The 21,756-nt window shown below is 59.8% G+C and overlaps 1 protein-coding gene across 1 annotated transcript; it reads right to left on the reverse strand.

Annotated features, from left to right (window-relative positions):
• Positions 1–7,507: 7,507 nt before the first annotated feature.
• Positions 7,508–21,282, reverse strand: SLC25A29 (solute carrier family 25 member 29). The gene is made up of 4 exons (XM_025869371.2): positions 20,892–21,282; positions 14,977–15,020; positions 9,640–9,723; positions 7,508–9,308 (listed from the first exon to the last, which is right to left on the reverse strand). The coding sequence occupies exons 1-4, from the start codon at positions 20,923–20,925 to the stop codon at positions 8,559–8,561; spliced, it is 912 nt and encodes a 303-aa protein (XP_025725156.1). The 5' UTR covers positions 20,926–21,282; the 3' UTR covers positions 7,508–8,558.
• Positions 21,283–21,756: the final 474 nt, after the last annotated feature.

The raw sequence follows: 21,756 nt of genomic DNA on the forward strand, positions 1-21,756 counted from the left end.
TTTAGGGGGAAGCATAATATTTGTATAAAGAACTGTCACCCCAGAGTGACATTTATTTTCCAAGGTGACATTGAACTCACGCTCTTGGTTTCATATGGTGTTTGTGTGCTGTGCCTAGATTCAAGGCCTGAGGATTTGAGGAGAATCAAGACTTTTTCCTCCGTTTGGTTTTCATGTGCAGGTTCTTTTAAATGTCACTTACTTTGCTGAATTTGAGTCAAGCAAGGCCCTTTGACAGAGTGGTATCTCGATGCCTACCAGCGTTTCCAAGCGGTGTTCTAGATGGTTTCTTCACAGATAGAGGAGAGGGAGTCCCTTCCATTCAGCAAGAACCCAGAAAGACTCGGCGGGCTGCCTGAGTGGTCGCGGCAGTGTGGTGGGCGGGGGGCCGGGGGGGGGGGGTCACTGCTGCCCCCGCCCTGCCCAGCAAAACCTAGCTATCCTCACACACCTCGCAGTTTATGTCCATGGCGCCGGAACACCTGGTTCCCCCCCACATTTTTGAGTTGGAAACCTGATGATTCTACCCGGCACTGCAGGCAGAGAGAATTGATGGCTTCTTGTCTGACTCCTCTGTGGCCTGGGATCAGCAGGGCTCAGGAAAGCCGTGTTGTGAATCTTGGATTCCTTATGTTCCTTCTATTTTCTGGACATCTGACCACCAGCAAGAGCAAGGATCCCAAGAGGTCAGTATAGTGGGAGAGCAGAAGCTGTTCACAGGCGTCCCCTTCATGCCCTGGCCCCGCCCTGAGGCTTCCTCCTTAGCTGTTCTACTGGCCCATGGAAGCCAGCGGCCTGCCTGTCCCTGGATGGCCCCAGACCCCGGGTGCTTGCGTGACTTTGTAGCCCATGTCCTGGCTCTCATTGGCATTAGTGGAAGTCCAGCAGGTGATGGCAGGTGCGTGCCACCAGAACTCCAAGCTCTGCTTCCTTGCAGCTCCGGTCATGCACGCCATAGCCTGCACTTGGACTTTTACAGAAGGTCCTCGGCACCTTCAGAATCCCTCTCGCCTGCGCAGACGCAGCTGAATGTCTGGCTAGGTCTCCTGCACCCTAACTTACTGGTCTTGGCCAACTTGGTTACTGCTCACGTGGTGCTCAGGTTCCCTGGTTGCATGAAGACGATGTGAGTGCAGGCCCTTTAGAGCCGCGGCATCGGGCTTCTAGAAGGAGGCCAGGCGCCCCACAAGTGGCGAAGTGGGAGTATCCGTGGCTGGAAGGCTGCCTCCATCCTCTCCAGGCCAGAGCGATTAGCAGGGCGTTGGAGAGGATGTCTAAGCTGGAACCGTGTGGAGACGTGGGAGGGGTGGGTGGTGTACTATTGACACACTTTCTCCGGTCGCCTTATCAGAACTGGAAGGGAATGTTGAACGTGCACCTGGGCATTAGTTTAGGTCAGCAGGCAAATCGAGCTTACTGCAGGCCAGGCCCCCCGCTCCCCACGTTTCTGACCAGCGTTCTGGGAGTCTGCTGAGGGGGAGTGTGTGGTAGTATCACGTTCATCCAAGTCACAGTGATTGATTTTCCACAAAGTGGCAAGTTTGATCAAACTGCTTTTCCTTCAAGACCCTCAGATGCCATAAGAGACAGCGTCGGGGTGTTGCAGGGGACGGGGGCGGTTGCTTTGCCGCTGTCTGGGGGCCGCACAACGTCTGCATATGGAGTGGAGGGGAAAGGGCATCAGTACCAAACAGAATAACCTTTTTTTTCTACAACATCCATAACTGTTACGAGGCTCTGTTACCTACAGATGGTGATTGGTCAAGCCATTTTCACAGAACAATTCTGTTTTTTTTTCCACTTCCTGGTAACTTCTGTAGGCCCTGACTCAAGGACTTAGCATTGTGTCTCATGTACATCTTTTCTTAAATGTTCTTTGCCATTTCTGGAATTGTCGTCCTTGGTTTTTTCCTTAGCTCATAGGTCATAGATGCAGAAATATTATAGTATTTAAGGCATCCGCATCAAGCATCAGATGGCTTTGCATCCAGAAAAACATTTAACGATAACTCCGTTTGAAGCACCACGCATGTGTAACATGGCTCTATAAAGTATAATAAACGCATAATGTTGTTAAGCTTTTTAATGCCTGTGGTTCTTGTTTGTCCCTCAGTCCTCCATGCCTCCTCTTGCGGAGTCTGGTTACACAGTCAGCTGGGCCTGGGGCAGCTCCTTGTGGGTTCCCTTCTGGCACAGGAATGGAAGCTCGCAGGACTCCACTCACACCAGCCAGAAATGCTTCCTTCACCTCTCAGCTGCAAGATGGGCTAGCAGGCCAGAGTTTTAACGAGGACCTCACCCGCTTTCGGAAGGCACAGCCAAAAGAAATGCCCATGTGTTGGGGCCCATGGACCCCCAGTGTTCTTCGTTCTGGGAACGCTGGTGCCAGAAAGAACTCACTACTGGGGATAGACTTAACAAGCTGGATGAACTGTACCGAGAGCTAGTTAGGATTTGGCCAAAAGCAAAATGCAGAAAGGGGTCTTGCTCTCCCCTGGCTGGGCCCTGGTGTCCGAGGTATTGCACCAGGAGGTTTAGTCTTAACTCTCCTTAATTCGTGTGACTTTCCCTTCTTTTTGCTAATGACAGAAGGGGCTGCTGACAGTGCTGTGGAAGCGGCAGCTCCCAGGCCCACGTAAGGCCCAGAACTGCTGAGTGAAGGCTCGAGGTAGAGCTGAGCTGAGGGGTGGCCGTGGTGAAAAGTCGTGTGTGTGTCTTCAGATTTTAGATAGAAAGGAACGGAGGTCATCGAGGGTCCCTGGACTTGCTTTTGTGGGTGCCGCCAGATAACAATGAAGCCAGGGTCCCTCCTTTGCTCTCCAGCTGCCTGCGGCAACCTGTTGCGAACCTACTGTGCCCAGGACCATGCTGGGCATTGTGAGCCACGGTTGCATGTACTCCTCCAAACTGCTGCTAGGAGGGGGAGTTCTGCAGCACTGGCCCCTCGGACACCTTAGGGAGAAGGCGGGTCCCTGTTTCTGGAGCCGGACTCTGCCCTCCCCCACCCCGAGTCTTAGAACAGTGCATCGCTGGCCTTGGAAGCTGGCTCCCGGGGCTGCCCACGGTCAGTGGGCCTCAACCCCTTGTTCTGGCCCCAGCTGCTCCCCTCCAGCTTCCTGCGGTCACTGTGCTGCGCCAGTCTCCTAGCTGGCTCGCTCACCGCCCCACCTGCACCCTGCAGAATAAAATCCAAAGCTTTCACCTACCGTCAAAGCTAAGCCCCAGCCCCGACCCACTTCAACCTCTCCATCTCCTCCCCTCCCCCCGCACGTTTCCATTCCCGAGCCTTCCCCTGTCCCTGAATTCCCGGGTTGGCTCGTTCGTTCTGCTGCGTTTTCGGTGCTGAGGGGAAACTTGCATTACACCTGGCAGGGCGGGCCCGGGGGGCGCTTGCGCCTAGCTGCTGGTAGACCTGGCTCGAGGCCCCGTGAGTCTCCAGCCCCGGCGGTGGCGCCTGCCTGTCCTCCCACGCCTCGCGAGACAAAGTCCTCGCCCCTGTCCTGCCCTCCCTCCCGGGGCCGCGCGGGGCCTGAGGGTTCCGTAGTTGTGCGCCTCCACCTCCGGCCGCGGGGGGGGGGGGGGGGGAACGCTGCGCCCGGCCGCTCCGGAGCCGCGCGGGGCGGGGGTGGAGGGGCAGGTGCGCGTGCGCGTGCGCGCGGCCGGCAGCCGGGACCCCCGGAAAGCCGGCCCTTCTGGGGACGCCGGGCGACTTCCGGAGCCGGCTGGGGCGGGGACGCCGAGGGGCCCCTCCCGCGCGCGCGTCGCCCGCCGCTGAGCTTGCCGGGGGCCGGAGCACGGCTGGTGGGTGGGGCGCAGGCCCGCGTGCGGATGACCTTGGGTCCCAGGGGCTTCATCCTCCCCCGCACGGGCTGGGAGGCTTGTTTCCGAGGGCGGCGTGGGAGGGTAGCCCGGGCCGCGAGAGTTCGGGAGGCCGAGGCTCCTGCTGCCAGCCAGCGGCCGCCGGGAGAGGCCGGAGGGCAGGGGAGCCATTCCAGGAGGGCTCCGGGTGCACCCCCCGGGCCGCGGAGGGGGTGGCTCCCCCGGAGGTGGGGCAGGGCGAACAGAGGTCCCCCGTGGCCGACCACGCCTGTCCTGGGTGAAGTGGGAGAGGAGCGGCCCAGGCCGGGGGGCTTCAGTGTGCTGGTTTGGGAGGAAGGGGCGGGAAGCTCTCCACCCTCCGTACCGCAGGCGGCGGCGGCGGGCCAAGGTTACCCCGCAACAGACCACTTCCACTCGCGTCTCACCTGCTCTTCCACACGCCGCGCTGCTGCCGTCACCCGGTTCTAATGCCCGGTCACTGGCCCCCACCCATTAGTCCCCAGGGGTGGTCCATCTCCATCTGGCCCGGCTTTTCTTGGCCTCCTTATGGTGACCCTAGCCTGCCACTGCCATAGGGGCTCCCAGACCTTGTCTTCACTGACACCTGCCCACTCTAGTCTCCGTCCTGGGGTCCTGCTCTCTGCCCCTCCTGCTTCCCCAGGGTCTCACCGCAGTCTCAACCTGGGCGTCGCCAGCCTAAGAGGTCTTCACCACCCTCCGCTCCAAGCCCCATGTCCTGGCTTCACTCCCCCCTACATTCTCGCCTCCCCTTGCCCCTCTGGCTCCCCTGGCAGAACCCCACCTGGCCCTGGACCCAGCAGCCTCTGCCCTCATGCACCCACCCACTCACACATTCACTCAACACGTTCTTCACACCCGGAGGCCCAGCGGGTACCCCCATGTCTGCTCCCTGTCCTGTGTCCCCATCGTAGTGAATGTTCCCACCATCCATGGGGACAGGCCAACCGGAATTCCCAAGGGGCCTGTCCTGGTGGCCTGTCCCGCCGCCGTACACTCGGGTATTAGTCCTGCTCACTCTGCCGCCCAAACCTGCCTGGATGCCCCCAGGGAAGCTTTCAGGGTCTGCTCACCAGGCCAGGGAGCCTGCCACCCTTGAGAGCCACATGGTGGTGACACAGGGAGGGAGCTCAGGGGATGAGACCCAGCTTGGCACCGCAGACATTTCCTGCCAGGCTTCCCATTTGGCAGCACGTACTCTTCCCGGAAACTTCATGGAAGCACCATGGCCTTGCCCTCGGGGGGCTTCCTTGGAGGAAGACTGATCATCACAGCCTGAGTGCTGTCAGCCTGCCCTGGGACAGTGTGGCCGGGCCAGGGTTGGAGCCAGTGTCCCCCGCAAGCTGGGCTCCCAGCAGCCACTGCCCCTTCTCTGGTGTGCCCAGGACACAGTGGACACCGGCACCAGCCTCCCCCGCCCCCAGGGTGGGTGGGTGTCAGGAGGTCAGCGTAGCGTAGGGGGCCACTGCCGAAAGGGAGCGGAGACCAAGGAGCACCCAGGCTGGGTCCCGGGCCTGTCCAAGTTTCCTGCCCCTCTAGTGCCTGAACTGTCGCTCCAGGCTGTTGTCCCCTGCAGCCACAGAACTTGGCGAGCGGACCACAGGGGACCACAGGAGTCGAGGGGGCGAGCCCGGGCTGATCCGGTGGCTCAGAGGGGCCCACCCGGGGACGGACGAGGGGCTCTTGATTTACGAGTGCCGCTGAACAGCCCCGTGGAAGCAGCCAGTGAGGGGAGCAGGGAGAGGGACGCCGCCATAGCCATTCCTTGCACCGGGGGCCCAGAGGGAGAGAAAGGGAAAAAAGCAATCAGTGCCTGTGTGTGCACGCTGGCCTCCAGCACTGGAGAAATCTGGGGAGGACAGTTGACTGTTGACTATTGTCTGTTGACTCAGTTTCCCTCAAACTGCCATGGGGGCTTCATCCATCACTGTTCCTTCCTGCGCGCTCCTGCCTGCTTGTGCTGGAGCCTTCCCTTCCCAACCTTGAGATGCCCTTTGGTACACACACACACACACACACACACACACACACACACACCACACACACCCCAGGCCTCCTCTTCTCACCCCTGTGGCCCACGCGCCTCATGGCCTCCTGTGGGGTCTGTAAGGCATGAGCCAGAGCCTATCACTGCCCCAGGGAAAACCAGCAAACTCCTGGCTGTGGCCATGATGCATGGCAGAGAACCCAAGGAAGGAGCAGACCAGGCTGGCCCAGGGGTCCACCGAGGCTGCTTCCTCCTCCGCTGTCCCTGCGGGCATCCCAGCCCCATTTCCTTGGGTCAGAAGTCACGGATGTGCCATGGTGCATTTGTCCCTCTTACAAACCTTCCTCAGAAGCCCCAGCCACTGCTTTCACTGACCAGATCTGGGACACGTGGCCACCTCCAGCTGCAAGGGAGTCTGGAAGGGTATTTTCATCCAGACACGCTGAAGCCCGGAACACACTGGGTTCCATTAGAAAAGGGCAGGGTGGCTATTCGGTAGGCACCTAGGAGGCTCAGCACTGCTACGTGACTTGGCCCGGTGGCCCTCTCCAACCTCACGGCCCCTGCAGCGAGCCTTGCTGCCCTTCCCGCTGCCCTCTGCCCTCCGCCCATGGACTCGGCTCCATCTGATCCCTTGGCTCCAGCCCCACTCTCCCCTCCGTGGCCCGGCGGGCTCCTGCCCCGCTGAGACTTCAGATATCTCCGAGAGGACTGTCCCGAGCCTAGAGGGGTAAATAACGTAAGGAGTGCTTATCTGCTGAGATGCCACGCGACTATTAAAAACGTGGCCAACTGGAACACACTCGTCAGGGAGAAGTTCTCTGTTGTGAGTTGAACTGTGTCCCCCCAAAAGATAGGTTGGAGTCCTTAGCCTAGGTACAGGGCCTTTGCGGATGTTATTAGTCAAACTGAGCTCATCCTGGAGGAGGCTGGGCCCCTGTGCCAGCGACGGTGTCCTGATAAACAGAGGGGGAGACAGAGATGCCCCAGGGGGCGGCCAAGTGGGGACGGAGGGGCAGACTGGAGGACGATGCCTACCAGCTGAGGGTTGCCGGCCGCCGCCAGGTGCTGGGAGAGGCGGGGAAGGATGCTCCCTGGGCAGCCTCGGAAGGAGCACCGCCGCTGCCCCGGGGGTCCCGGACCTTCAAGAGAATTAACGTCAGTTTGGGCCACACGGCGTGCGGGATTTGGTTGTGGCGGCCGAGGGAAACTCCTTCAAGTTCACTGTCAAGTCAGCACCCGGGTGGGCACGTTCACCTCTGAGAGCTCCACTTAGACCTCCCTCCTCCGGGAGGCTGTTTCTGGCCTCAGCGAGTGTGCCCTCTGTGCCCTGACCACACCTCTCCATACCCCAGGGAGCTCACAGCACACACCGCCTGGCCAGCCCACGTGGAGGATGAGCAGGGCCCGGGCCTCTCACTGCTGGGAAACCGCAGACGTCTGAGGAGCGTTTGCTGAACGGCTGACACTTCATCCAGCACGTTTGTGAGCTTGCGCACCTAGTCCTCATGCCTACATCAGCCCCATTTTGCAGATGAGGAAACTGAGGGTCTGGATGGACACTGCAGCGTGCCCTGGTCATGCACCTCGGGCCGCCATCAGGGCCCGGGAGCACAGACCACCAAGCCGGCCCCTCTGACCCCAGGGAGGGGGTGGGGAATGGACACAAACAAGGCCACGCTCTTAAGAAAACAAAGAATATTTTATTCCTTCAGCGGTTTCTATACAACAATGACACCACGAGAACAGGGTTGGGAGTCTTCTCTTCCTTGACCCAAGTCAGCCTCCTGGGAGAGCATATCACATTCCCCAAGAGGCTGAGCCCCGCTCGGGGCAAAGGAGGCCATAGTCATCTCCAACTTGTGCAAAACCATCTGCCTCCCTGTGCAAATACATGGCCACGCTGTACTGTGTCCACTAACGGGCCTTCCTCCACGGCCTCACGGGAATACCAAGCAGGAGGAGACTCCCTGGGAGAGACATCATTTGCTGGGGCGTGGGGATCCTCCTGTACCGATCTCCTTGATGACTCCTCTGCACGGCTTAGGCAACCCTGGCCAGTGGCCAGAGCCCCACACAGTGACTGACCCATGTCCCCATTTTACAGACGGGCAGCCTGAGGACCAGAGGGTGACAAGCCTTCCCCACCCGCGGCTGGACTTAACCATTGAGCTCCCCTCCCACTGGCCTGTGCCTGGTCCCCCAGCCCAGCCCCTAGGCTAGTATGGAGCCACCAGCTGGGACATTCCCAGCTGTGCCCCATGGAGAAGCTGGGGTGCATCACAGCAGAGTATTATGTCCTGGGACACCACGGGGCACCCAGAGCTGCCTCTCCGTCCCTAATACAGAGACCGCACAGGTGGCCCAGAAGTGCCCCCTGGAGCTCTGCCAGGTGGCCGACTGGACGTTAGCCGCTGGGTGGCCCATCGGTGGGTCGTCAAAGACCCCACGGTCGTGGCGGCCCGGATCCCGGGAAAGGGCTGGAGTGTCGGCGGGCTTCCTGGAAGACCCCAAGTGACAGCGCCAGGCTCGGCGCGGGGGCGCTACACGCCGTCACCTCTGAGCTCGGCGACCGGACAGTGCGGGTAGGAGGCTCCCTATCTCCCGGCCGAGGGCCCCGCGGACGTCAAGCCTGTGGCCAAGGACCCCCCCACGCCCCCCCCCCACCAGCCGGTGCGTGGAAGGCAGCCCAGGCCCGCTGGCGTCCGGAGCCCGCGGCGCCCGGGCGCCGGCCTCACAGGCTGGAGGGCTGGGCCAGGCCGGGCCCCGACGCGGCGGCGGGCACGGCCTCGCCGTCGGGCCGGGCCTCGGGGCCGCGCGCGTACGTGAGCACCACGGTGACGGTGGCAAAGGTGGCGGCGTTGACGGGGAAGGCGCGCAGCAGCGTGGAGGCCAGCCCGCGCGTGAACACGCGCCAGCCCTCGGCGCGGTAGCTCTGGCGCACGCAGTCCACGAAGCCGCCGTAGCGCGGGGCGCCCCGCAGCCCGTCGGCCTGCAGCCGCGACTTGACCACGTCCACGGGGTAGGTGGACAGCCAGGAGAGGGTGCCCGACGTGCCGCCCGCCAGCAGCAGCTTGGGCACCAGCAGCCGGTCGCCGGGCTCGCAGCCGAGCGCGCGCGTCAGCACGTCGTAGGAGAGGAAGTAGACGCCGAAGCTGGGCGTCTCGCGCAGCAGCGTGGACGCCATGCCCCGGTTGACGCCGCGCAGGCCCTCGCGCCGGTAGATCTGCACCAGGCAGTCCAGCGAGCCGCGGTAGGTGCGCGCCGGCCCCGCGTCCTGCAGCTGCAGCCGCGTCTTGGCCAGCTCCATGGGGCAGCAGATGACGCACTGGATGGCGCCCGCCGCCGCGCCGGCCAGGAACTGGTTCAGCGGCGTGTCGCGGCCCAGCGCCCGCAGGGTGTTGCCCTGCACGCCGAACACCAGCGCGTTGATGAAGGTGAGCCCCATGAGGGGCGAGCCCAGGCCCTTGTACAGGCCCAGCACCTGCGGGGGAGGGGGGGCGCACAGACACGCGTCACGCGCGCTGCTGCTTGGGCCGCCTCCCCGGGACCCCGCGTGCATGGGGCGCTGAGCCCCCCAGCCCACCCTGCGTGTTCAAGAGGACCAAGCCGAATTCTGCTAGAACCCATGTCCTCGAGGTTCGAGGCCTGGGCATTCGCACCTTCCCATTTCCCAAGTCCTCATTTGCCCATAGTCCCCGGGGCGGGGCGGGGGGGCGGGGGGAGGGCACCGTCTGTTCCAACTGTGCCGTCTGGGGCCCAAAGCACTCCAGAAGCTGGTTCCCCACCGCCACCCCCAGGCCCAGGCCACTCACGCTCTCCTGCTTGATGATTGACTGGAAGCAGTGCAAGGTCCCTCGGTACTGAGGCTTCTCCAGGCTCTGGACCTGAAGCCGCACCTGCAAGGACAGGGCCCAGTGAAAGGTGGGCGAGCCAAGCCAGAGCTCCCAGCTCTCTTGCCCCAGCCCTCAGGACAGCCCGCGGAGGCTCTCTGGGGGAAGGCCCAAGGCTGGACGCCGGAGGCAGGGAGCCAAGTAGCTTTCTGTGGCCTTTGGAATTCCGGGATGGGGCAGGGCCGGGTGTCCATGCCTCTTCAGGGGAGGGTATCGGTGGGCAAAGAGCCACAGAGACAGCCAGCTGCATGGGGGGGAGAGGGTCCCCGAGATCTCAGACAAGTAGAGGCTAAGCCTCTGGTTGCATTATGTCTGCACGATGTCTGGGCAGTGGGGCACGAAGCACTTTCCCAGATCTCCCCACTGTCCTGGTGGCAAACAGTGGCCGATGCCAGAGGGGCTCCCCACCTATTCCCATCACCCAGCTCCCCTCAGGGGCTGACAGTGCCACAGTGGGTGTTAAAAGCACTGAGCCTTGGACTCTGAGGGACCCCTAATTTCTGCCGGTAGCCCCTTGTGAGGACAGTGGTCGTTGAGTTAACAAAGCAGTGACAGGAGAGCAGCTGATAGGCTCCTTGGTGACCATGTCCCCACCTTTGGGACCTGGGGGCTCAGGCCCAGCTGCCCTTGGCGCCCCGTAGTCCAGAACCTCTTAATGTGAAAGTGTTCTTTGTTGACGGAGAGCTTATCTCTGCACTTGATACACAGGCCCCACAATGCGGAGCGGGAGCACATTTCCCGACCTCAGAATCCAGGTCATGGATGGGGGTGGGGGGTGAGCCAGGTTAAGTCCTGTTCTCAGGAGCTGACTCAGAAATCACTATACCACAGCCAGGGCCACAGCACGAACACCCCTCTGTGGTCGGCAGCACCGGAGGGCCTACCCCTGGAATCATCAGCCGAGGTGGGTGTAGTTACCCCCACTTCAGAGGCGGGAACACTGAGGCTCAGAGATGTTTTGCAACTCGGCCAAGGCTGTCTGTCCACTCCAGCAACAGGAGTGGCTCGGCTGCGTTGGTTGGTCGCGGCCAGAGCGGGGTGGGGTGCGGGCTGGGGTGCAGCCTTCCAGTGGATCTTCTCTTGCCAAACGCACTTACAAAAGAACATGTTCTGAGAACAAAAAAGCACCATCTCTGCACACGAGAACCTCTGCAGTTGGCGGCCACTGCTCTGAGAAGCGGCTGACAAGCGAGTGCACCCTGCAGCAGGTCACCCCAGCGCCCCTTCCCACCCTGGCGGCCCAGCTGGGCCACGGCCTGGTGGGGGAGGGGTGGATTTTCAGTGGAGAAAAGCAAAAGCGCTCGGGCAACATATTAATGACATAGTAACACCTTAACACCTAATAACATATTAACACCTTGAGCTCTGCTCAGGTTGTTTTTGGGATGTGAGGTTTTTCACTTCCCTTCTGTGTTCTGGGGTCTCTGGTGGGACATTTCTCTTTCTCATGCAGCCACTAAATGGGCCGTGTGAGCAGAAAGGACAGGAAGCAGGGCCAGGCGGGCCCTGCTTGGGTGGGATTTTCAGACACACGTGGATGTCAGCTTGAAGTCTCTGCAGGCTGAACATGCTCTTGCCCAGGCTCAGGCCAGCTTGGGTCCCACAGGGAGCACGGAGGCCCCTCTCCCCTCTGTTTCTGACCCCTGGACCTGGGCTGAGCACTCGCTGGCTGGGAGTTTGGGGGACCAGGTTTGGGGGTGAAATGGGGCCCAAGTCTTGTAATCTCTAGAGTTGAGGTTAACATCCCGTTTAAGGATCCGTGGGCCCGCCCCTGGAAAAGTGGTCGTTCGCACACATGCCCAAAAGGCTCCCAGCTCTCCACTGGGCTGAGAGATGCCCACCGTAGACCCTCTGCTCCAGAGCGGGCTGATTTGTCTCCACCAGCCCCACCTGAGTCCCCGCCCCAGGACCTGTGCCGGGCCCAAGCTCAGCTCAGGCCCTCCCTGTCCCCTGCTAGTCAAGGAGGGCACTGTGTGGGGTGGGGAAGGGGAGGGGCGTGGCAGGGTGCGGTTCAGGCCCAGGGTCTGGTTCAGCGAGGACAGAGAAGGGTGGGGTTCCCCTGGTCTGTACTTACTAGCGCTCTCCAGGGTGAGGCTTACGCTCATCTACAACAAAGTTACACTTTTGCTATGGATGGAGACAGCCCCTAGCTCAGAAAGTAAAGGCGGTTAAAGCAACATAAAATGTCAACATCACATCCAGGCGCGGAGCCCCCAAGGCCCAGCCCCCGACCTCCCCACCCCCTCCCCTGCCCTGGGATGGCCACTCCCCGGTGAAAGTGGTTTTAGACCCACTGTCCCTGATTACGGTCATGTCCCAGGTAGTAGAAGGGGGAGGGGTTGCTAGGAGGACTGGGGGGGGAATTTCTGGACGGCAGACCTTGTTCTGCGCTCCCCAGGCTTGTGCTTCAGGATGATGATTCGTAGATTCATATGCTTGGCATGTGTGTACTTTTCTACATGGTTACATTTCAGTTAAAACAACAACAGAGCTATTGAAGTCAATCCCACTTTTGCCAAACACAAGGAATATATCCCGGTGAGGGTTGGGGAAGAGATCTATGAAGGACTGGGGTTTTTTTTTTCCTTTTTAGTTTATATGTCTCTACAATGGTTAAAAATTTCTTTACAACCTACATTACTTTTGTAATAGAAAGCCAACCAAATAACTGTGCGTGTACCTGATGATTAAAACACATTTTGAAAAAATATCACACGCCCATGGCAGGCACGGTGGCGGAGGGGGGCGGTCCTGAAGGAATGTACAGAATGGGAAAACCGATTTGTCGGTATAAGGAAATAAGGTGCTCTTCTACCTTTCCCAATTTTCTTTTAATGAGAATTGTTTAACTTTTATACTGGAAAAGAGCCAGTAAAAAATAAGGCCATTGGTGGGGAGGGGGCACCTGGGTGGCTCAGTCGATTAAGCATCTGTCTTTGGCTCTGGTTGTGATCTCAGGGTCCTGGGATCGAGCCCCGCATCGGGCTCCCTGCTCAGCAGGGAATCTGATTGTCCCTCTGCCTCTCCCTACTCCCCCGCCCCCGCTTGTCCTCTCTCTCTCTCTGTCAAATAAATAAATAAAATCTTAAAAAAAAAAATAAGGCCATTGGTGACACAGCATTAAATTAAACCAAAGGCGCGCGTTCCTTGATCAGCACAATGTAATAGTGTGTGAGCCTGTAACTAGGACGAGAGGGGTCACAAGTTGAGTGACAGAGGGGATTACTGGGGGCGGGTTTTTTTTCCTATCCGTAAGCAGCTTGGTTTTTAAAGTCAGGTTTGCCCAGATGCGATTGATGCAGGTGGGCCGCAGTGGCCAAAAACAGTCACCAATGGATTTCTTCAAAGACCACCCTCCAGGGGCGAGGTAAGGGGGAGGATCTAAGGGGCAGGAACCCTGTGGGGTGGAGAGGCTCCTGGTCCCCAATCACTGCCGGGGGTGCTGGTCATGGCCCAGGAGCTCAAAGGGGGCCAGAGACCCCAGGACAGGGTCCTCCCCAGCCTGGGGGAACCGAGGAGGGGGCCCAGTGGGAGCGGGGCTAGCTGAGGGGGGCTTGGCCATGCCCAGGCCAAGTCATGGCTCAGAGAGGTGTGGCCCCCGCAACGCTGGGCTGAGGAAGTGAATCCAGAGTCACTCCATGGCCGGATACAGAGGCATTTACAACATGTGACTGCAAAATATAAACCCCAGCAGAGTGCGGACAGTGCCAGGCTCTCCCGGGCTGCTCTGGCCTATGGGCAGGCTTCACGGGGCAGCCATCTGGGCAGCGCTCAGGCAGCTGTGAGGACAGGCAGGCTGTGTAGGAGCACGGGCCACTGTGTGGCAAGAAAGCCTGGTCCTTCCGCTTTCTCCTTAAATTGCATACGATTGGATAGAAGATCTGTGCTCTGCAGAACTAGCATTTCATGCAACCCAAACTTGACTGTTGAGCACCCGGCACCACAAGGGCCTCTGTAATCTTTTTTTTTTTTTTAAGATTTTATTTATTTATTTGACAGAGACAAAATGAGAGAGGGAACACAAGCAGGGGGAGTGGGAGAGGGAGAAGCAGGCCTCCGCGGAGCAGGGAGCCCGATGCGGGGCTCGATCCCAGGACCCTGGGACCATGACCCGAGCCGAAGGCAGACGCTCAATGACGGAGCCCCCGTAATCTTGCCCAACGCCTTACTTGGCGGATGAGATCCCTGGGCCCCGAGGTAAAGCAGCTGGCCCAAGGTCACACAGCAGATGGGCTAGCGGGGGTCCTGGACCTGCACGCAACCTTGGGCAGAACTTGTTCTGGTCAGAGCCAAAACATCTAGCTAGGCCGTCACGCCTGCGCGGGAGGCAACCCCAGCGCTGAGGTCCCGAGGCCTTTTCTTGCCCAAGGACCACCTGACTGCCACTGAAAAAAGAGGGGACAGGAAGTGAGCTCAAACCCAGCTAGGGCTGACATCCTTGCCTTCGCTGTCCCTAGTAGGCACTGCCAAGTTCAGTGTTTACAGTGGGTCACAGGGTCTGGCCTAGTGCCCTGCTGTTTACGGCTTGCCCTGATTCCCGGGGGAAGCCTGCAAGGGAAAGTCCAGACTTGGCTGGTTTCAGGACCTAAAACCCCAACAACAGGGAGAAAATCCTATTTGGGAATTTCCAGCTGGAAAACATGGGTTTCCTTTGTTTCCATCGTGAGCCTCTGAGCACCTGGATCTGGACAGTTTTATCAAGGAGGAGCTGCAGACTGAGTGCCCGCCCCAGGGCCCCACATTGGAGCCACGAACTCCATGCACGCGCACACCAGCCCTTGGGAACCGATCGCTCAGTTTCACGCCAGTGGGGCTCAGCACTCGGTGAAGATCACGTTCACGGGAAATACAGGTTCTGGTTTTTCTGTCTTTCTGTGTTTTCTCTCTAAACTGCACTTTCTTTCAAGAAGATGTCTGGGGGGCTTCTGCATCAGAACAGTGAGCAGCCCCCGCTCTGGGCAAGCGGAAGCCTGCCCTTCAGACTCTCAGTCTCAGGGGCCACCACCATGGACCTCCAAGTTCAGCCCCGAGCTGGGAGATGTAAGGCCAGACCCAGAAAGAAAGTGGACACACAGCCGTCCACCTGCGTGTCACACAATCCTAAGTCTACCTTTATTCCAGAACCTGTGGGAAGACCTCACAGGCGTTCTTAAGGTGGTCACTGGAAAGGGGCCTCCGGTCACCCCAGCCCTCCAGGCCTCGGTGCAACGTCTGCGCCTCCACAAAGACCTGAGAGTAAAACTGTGACAAGACACTCACCTTGACCGTGTCAAATGGGTGTCCCACGAGCACTCCTGCCACACCTGGAGGAAAAAAGGAGGACCGTCACCCAGATGCCTCAGAAACCCGCAGTGTGGGGGGCTTCCGGCTAGGAGGACCATGGGAGCCGCTTGACGGGAACAGAGAATGTTTACCAGGCGCGCCGTGAGCTCTTTTGTCCTCAGGTCTGCCCGAGCAGTGGGGGTAAGAGGGTGACATCCCTGAGGATGAGCCAGCATCTGTCCCACTCAAAGTTGGTGTCTCTCCCCTGCTGCTCACACATTTGACAACAGAAGTCTCCCCCCCACCCACCCACCCCATGCAAACACCTCCCGGCACGGCAGGGGGGCCCAGGGGTTTTGGACTTGGGGCCAGTCACCCAGATTTGAATTTGCCCTCTGCCACTCACCAGCTGGCCAAGCTCCCGAGGAACTCGAGGTCTGCGGCTCACTCCCCTCACCAGTACTTGGTGTGAGCATCCGCTCCGCCAAGCCCCTCCCCCTGCAGTGCTGACCCAGGGCCCGAGGAGGCATGGAGGCATCGAGGTATGGAGGCATCGAGGTATTGCAGACACTGGCTGACCACTCCCTTCCCTGCAGGGGAGCCACCTGACGCCCACCTGACGCCCAGGGAGTCAGCTCCTGACTCTGTGATCATGAGTGATATGCATCAGTCCAGGCCCTGCCCAAACCCCAGCCCCACCTCGAAGGACAAAGGCTCACGCTCCAAATTGGCTCCTAAATACTTTTCAGAGTCCTGAGTGCTGTTCAGGTGTAAATATCACTGGGAATCAGGCACCTTGTTTCCCCATTCACGGAAGGAGAAAGGGAGGCTCAGTGAGGGAGAGAAACCTGTGCACCAACTCCCATGCCTTCCTCCCTAGAATTCTGTGTGTGAATCTCTTAAAGTTCTCCTTTTACCACTCGGAGTATTTATAATTAAGACAGTTACTATTTGTTGAGTGACAAACAGTAATGTTTCTACTGGGGTTCACTGTTGTTAGTTTTGTATGTGACTAACTCTCCCTCTTATTTGTAAAGAAAGGACTGTTAGCCCATTTTACAGGTGAGGAACGGGAGGCTGAGAGAATATGTCCATGTTGCGCAGCTAATAAGTTGGTGGGGTGAGGATTTGAACCTGGATCTTCTGGGCCTGGAGCCCCTTCCTTAACCACTCGTCTCTCTTGCCCCATGTCGGGGCTGGATATCATGGTGGTGGGCGCCCAGGGGTTAGTGGGGATTACCGTGCTGCCTCTTTATAACTTGCAGATCTTTGTAGGGTATCCTCTCCATCCTGTTCAATACTTTGGGCCTTAGAATCCACTGTGTTTGGTGGATTCTTTGCCGATCCTGCTTTCTTTTTGGTTACGTGTGCCTGGTATCGCTTTGTGATGGTTAATTTTTTTTTCAAGATTTTATTTATTTATTTGATTTTTTTTTTAAAGATTTTATTTATTTGAGAGAGAGAATGAGAGACAGAGAGCACGAGAGGGAAGAGGGTCAGAGGGAGAAGCAGACTCCCTGCTGAGCAGGGAGCCCGATGCGCGACTCGATCCCGGGACCCCAGGATCATGACCTGAGCCGAAGGCAGTCACTTAACCAACTGAGCCACCCAGGCGCCCGGGATGGTTAATTTTCAACCTGGTCCTCCTACTTTGTTTTTGATGCTCCTGGAAATGAGCTACAGCTCGGCTAGGCTTTGGTCCCTGCTCCCATCTGAAGCTGTCTCTGATTTTGCCAAGACGGGACATCTGACCCGACTCCATCTTATTTTATGTGAATGAATTCTTTTACTCCTTTTCTTTTCTACATTTTTGCTGGTTCAGGCAAACTGCCGTTTGTCCTCCTGCTTGTTAACGTTTAAGTTCAGCTAAAGGTTACTTCTTGTTTCTAACACTTAGCATTATGTGTAGACACAGGATCAGAACCGTGGCCCCTCAAGGCTCTGTCTGCCCCTCCGCTGTCCCTACCCCTCCCCAGTAAGAGCCACCCCAAGAAGGTTCCCCACCCCTGTAGCTTCCCCTTCTACCCCCTACCGTCCCACACCCAGAGACCCCACAAGACTCATAGCTGTTTGCTCTCCTCCTCACCTCTGCCCCCTTCTGGGGGTCTCTACTCTGATCAATTGCCATTTGGCGCCTTTCTGGACTGTTTTTCTCGGAGGTAACATATAGGGCAATGGCCTCCGTAGTCCTGCTCCTCTGCATCATCTATTTTGTTAACGCTGTCGGGGAACAAAGGTCCTGTGCTCTGGTGAGGCTCTCAGGCCCAGGCCAATATCCCAGAATCTCCCGGCTTTTGGTGCTACAGCTGAGAAATCTGTTGCCAGTGCATTTCTTCTCCTTGGTCAATAATTGGTGCGTTCTATCAGGAAGCCTCTGAGATTTTATCTGTAAATTTCAGGAATGTCATCGAGATGCCAAGGGTGTGTCTTCTTGTTCTTTTTTTTTAAGTAACCCTGCCTGGTACCACACCAGCGCTTTCACTCCAGAGACTCAGGCCTTTTTCTGATCAGAGAAAATTTCCACTCTTACGTATTCATCCTAATCATCGTCTCCAGACCTTTTTCTCCTTCTGGAACCCCTAACATTCACAGGAAGATGAAAAGACATCCCCAAGGCATCTTGTCCCTCGAGACTTCCATACCTGTGTCTCTGGTCTTTTGAGACACACTTTGTTTCTATATTTTGCAACCCACCTTCTTTTTTTATGTCGTGTTGTGAATTTTCTAAATTTGAACACCCTAGTTCTAGAATTTATTTTCTGGGACTGTGACTGATTCTCTGGGGTTTTGGAAACCCGACACTTGGCTGGGGTATGCTGTTTGGCCTTGCTTCTCTCCCCAGCTGTGGGGCAGTTGTGGGGTCCCCAAGAAGCACACACTGGAAATGCTAGAGGTTCCCTTCCTGTGGGTGACCCGTCCTGCCTCTGGCCCCAGACTTGCTCAGGTTCCGGCACCAGCCTTCATCAGCCTCCAGGATGGGGAGGGGTGACCCCCCCACCCCACCAGCCTCAGTTGGGAGGCCCCATCAAGGCCTCCAATGAGAGCCATTTGCTTTCCTACTTTCCGCAGAGGCGGGGTTTACGGCCTTCAGGGAGGGGCTCCGGGCCTCACCTAGGACATCCCCATTCACAGCAACAGAGGGGGCCTTGGGGCCTGCCTCCATGAGGGCTTCCGGTCCCCCAAAAGCCTTGTCCTTTTAACTTCAGTTACCTTGAGAGCCAGGAAGCCCTGCCAGACCAGCTCCCCAACAGGCCACTGAGGCAACACAAGTGGACCATTTCTTCCACCTCCAAAGCCAGTGCCCACTGCCTTACACAAGCTGGATCCTTAGAGGCACCCTCAATCCCATCATCATGGCCCTCCAGAGTAGGAGGGGGGACCACTCTCCCCAGGCAGGGTTCCCGGCCCCACCATGGAGCTGCTCTCCACACCTCCTCCCGTCCACGCCCAGCGCGGGGAGAACTCCACTCAGAGCACAGGGTGTCAACGGCCTGAAGACCTGGGACGGACCCCCTGGTGGGGAGTGTGGGTAGGCCGCCTGAGCGCCTGGATGCTGTCAATCAAGGTGCCTGCCCCACCTCCTAGGATGAAATTGAACACGTGACCCGACACTCAGCCGATCAGAGGGGATGTACTGTTCTCTGTCCCAGGAATCTGCATCTCGAGGGACCCCAGGCCACCAAAGAGAAGCACCGCCATCACCCTGCCCTGAGCCTGCAGACCTGGAGGAGCTCAAGAAGAAGGAACCAGGCGGGGGCCTCTAGGGCTACCAGCGCATGGTTCTTAGACGGTCCCTCTGCACGGCTAGACATGCCAGGGCCACCCAGAAGGCGGGCCGGGGACACAATCAGGTCACTATTCCACCAGTCCCTCCAAGTCTCAGGACCAAGGTTTCTCCTGAGTCAAATAAGAGCAGGAGAGGATCCCAGGGGGCGGGGAGCGGAGGCTGACGACCCGCACAAAGAATCTTTGTGGCAGCCACTTCCACCCTCATCCACCTGGGAGACTCAGGCCTCCACTCCCCCCACAGCAGGAGGTAGGTGCGCACCACCAGCCCCAGGCTTGCATCTGGATCCGAGCAAGGCCGTGGGGGCAGGGGCTGTGGCCTATAGCTGGGTGTGGTACTGGACTCTTATCTCGCCCCAACCCTGGAGCCTGGACAGGATCTCCTAGGTGGGCCTGGTAAGGATGGACAGAAGGCATTCCAGGAGCCAGAGCCTCGAGTGACTGAACACGTGTGCCTGGGGCGATGGGTCCCTATGCAGGCCTGGCCCTAGGATGAGTAGTCCTACCCCAAGCCCCACAGCTCACAGGGGGCTTCCAGGACACCTGGGAGAAATCAGAAGGAATCCTGCCCCTCTGGGGGAAAGAACCCACAATCCCCAAGAAGTTGGGAAGGGTCTTTGGCCATGGCACAGCCCACCCTCACTGAGCCCGTCACGTGGGGTGGGGGTGGGGGTAGAGGAGGGCCTGGGGTCCAGGAGGAGCCAGCAGGGGTGGGGGCTGGTGCAGCCACCGGAGGCGAACAGGAAAAGCAGAGTGGGGTCACCGGGATAGGGGAGCTGAGAGCTGGATCTGCAGAGGCTGCCCCCTCCTGTCTCCTCTGGCCTGGGCTTGGGAGAAATGCACCCATTTATGAAAAGCCCTGGGGTTTTCCCCGCTTCTGCAGGCTCCAGCCGGGTGGTTTCCTGAGGCCTGATTGGGTAACAGTCTGGGAAGTTCTTAAATCTCTTCACACACCTCATTTCCCTGGCGCACACTCTGCTCCACCAGTCTTCTCTTGCCCAGAGTAGGAAGCTCAGACTGCAGAGGTTTAAATGCCTGAGGCCATTGCTAGTCCTTCCTCTGCCTGCAGGGAGCCCAGCGCCAAACCCAAGCAGATGATAAACAGCAGATAAACAGTGCCGGAGGAGGGAAGCCCACCATCAGCGCAGGACCAGGGCCGGGGTGACGCAGCGGCTCCTGTCACCTCGGTGGGGAATACCTGTTCGCAAAACCTGGCTCGCAATTAATACCAGTTGAGTAAATTAACTCTCCAAGGAAAAGCAGAGAAACGAAAGGCCAAACAGGGAAGTGGCCAGCCTGATGCCCCGGGTGCCCCAAAGCTGAGCCAGGACAGCACATTGATTGCGGCCCTCTCGGGGACACAGGCTTGGGGAGGACCCTAGCAGCCTCGCCTGGGTGAAGGTGCCCCACACCGGTGACACGCACGCGTGAGCACAAGCGCTAGTCCACGCCGCGTGTCAGGCCCACGCCGCCACTTGGGTGGGGTCGCCCCCCAGCAGCTCACGGAACGGCGTAGGAAGGTGCGGCGTGCCAAAGCGTGACTCGGCGCCTGGGGTCCGGCCGGCGCCCTTCAGTGCCCTCCCAAGGCCAGTCCGCCAGGGGGTCGTCCTGTGGCCCCAGCCCCGCCCAGACATCTGCGGGGGAAGAGAGTGGAGCCAACCCCGAACTTCTCGGGGCCCGGGAGGGGACGAAGGCGGGGGGAACCCTGGTCCGGGTAGGCGCGGGCTGGGGATGCAGGAGCAGGTGAGGGAGATGTGCCCGAGGCCTCGGGAGAGAAGGGCGCACGGGGCGGTGGGGCATCCTTCTGGCAGTCCCCGCCTTGGCCAAGCCACCGTGCTGCCCCGGCGCCCCAGACCTCTCGTCTGGACGTGCCCCGAAGGACTTAAACGACGCGTGCCCTGGCGGACTGCGCGCTAGACGCCCTCCGGGCCTGCTGTCAGTTCACGCCCACGAGAACCCCGTGAGACGAGAGCATTGTTACCCCCACTCTGCAGGCGACGAAACCCCGGCCAGAGGGTGGGCCTCCGGGGCCCAGAGCCCGCAGGTGAGTCGGCCTTCCATCCCGCGCGCCTGGCTCCGGCCTCCCGAGATCGGGCGCTCGAGGCGGGAGCCGCCTGCCTCCTTACCCCCAGCGCATCCAGCCAGGAAGTCGAGCGCCATTGCCGGGTCCCCGGTGAGGCCGCCCTTCCTCCTCGTCCTTCTCCTCTGGCCCCTCGCCGGACGGGTCGCCGTCGGGGGTCCCCCCCGGGCTCTCTGGATTGGGGCTCGGCCGGGCCGCCGCCTCCTGGCGCGGAGCCCGGGGCCGGCCGGGGTCGGGGGGCGGCGGGGGCGGCGGCGGCGTAGGCGGCGGCGGCTCAGCGCGCGGGTCCGCGGACCGCGCACGTCCCTCGCTGACCGGCTCGCCGGCCCTCGCTGCTGTCCACCTGCAGCCCGCGGTCCCTCACCTCGGGCCGCATGCCCCGCCCCTCGGGCCTGCCGGCCGGACCCCGACGGGATGCAGAACGCGGCCAATGGGCGGGCAGGGCGCGGACAACACCCCGGGCCCTGCGCGCCGCCGCCGCGCCTCATTGGCTGGGCGTGTGCGAGGTGGGCGGGGTGGCGGGGACGTGGAGGGCGGGGGAGGTGCACGGGCGCTGCAGACAAAGAATGTGCTTCGTGCGCCCGCCCGCGCCGCTCCCGGCGGGAGAGGCGGCCCGGTGCGCGCGGCGGCGGGACGGTGGGGCCGGGCCCGGGAACCCAGGGCCTGACCGCGGCCTGTGCCGGGCGGGAACCTCCCGGCGTGCGCGAGACGGGTCAGCTGAGCGGGAGGCGGGGTGTGCTCGCTCTGGACCGGACCCGGGGACCTGGGGGCAGATCCCGACTCTGCCGCCGAACCCCAGGTCCCTGCCCGTGTAATGGGGACACGAGCGCTACAGCGGGCGCTTAGAGCCAGGATCCTCCCAGGCTCGGACACCACTAGTCGTGATACCCCGCGGGCGGCGAGTCGCGGGG

The sequence above is a fragment of the Callorhinus ursinus genome, unplaced genomic scaffold, assembly GCF_003265705.2.
Source record: "Callorhinus ursinus isolate GAN/ISIS: 27379988/994484 unplaced genomic scaffold, GSC_fseal_2.0 scaffold8, whole genome shotgun sequence".
In the NCBI taxonomy this organism is placed as follows: domain Eukaryota; kingdom Metazoa; phylum Chordata; class Mammalia; order Carnivora; family Otariidae; genus Callorhinus; species Callorhinus ursinus.

Coding starts and splice junctions, on each gene's coding strand:
- SLC25A29 (XM_025869371.2), bottom strand. CDS start 20,925: ATGGCGCTCGACTTCCTGGCTGGATGCGCTGGGG. Junction 15,021..20,891: donor CCTGGCTGGATGCGCTGGGG/GTAAGGAGGCAG, acceptor TTTTTCCTCCAG/GTGTGGCAGGAGTGCTCGTG. Junction 9,309..9,639: donor CAATCATCAAGCAGGAGAGC/GTGAGTGGCCTG, acceptor CCTCCCCCGCAG/GTGCTGGGCCTGTACAAGGG.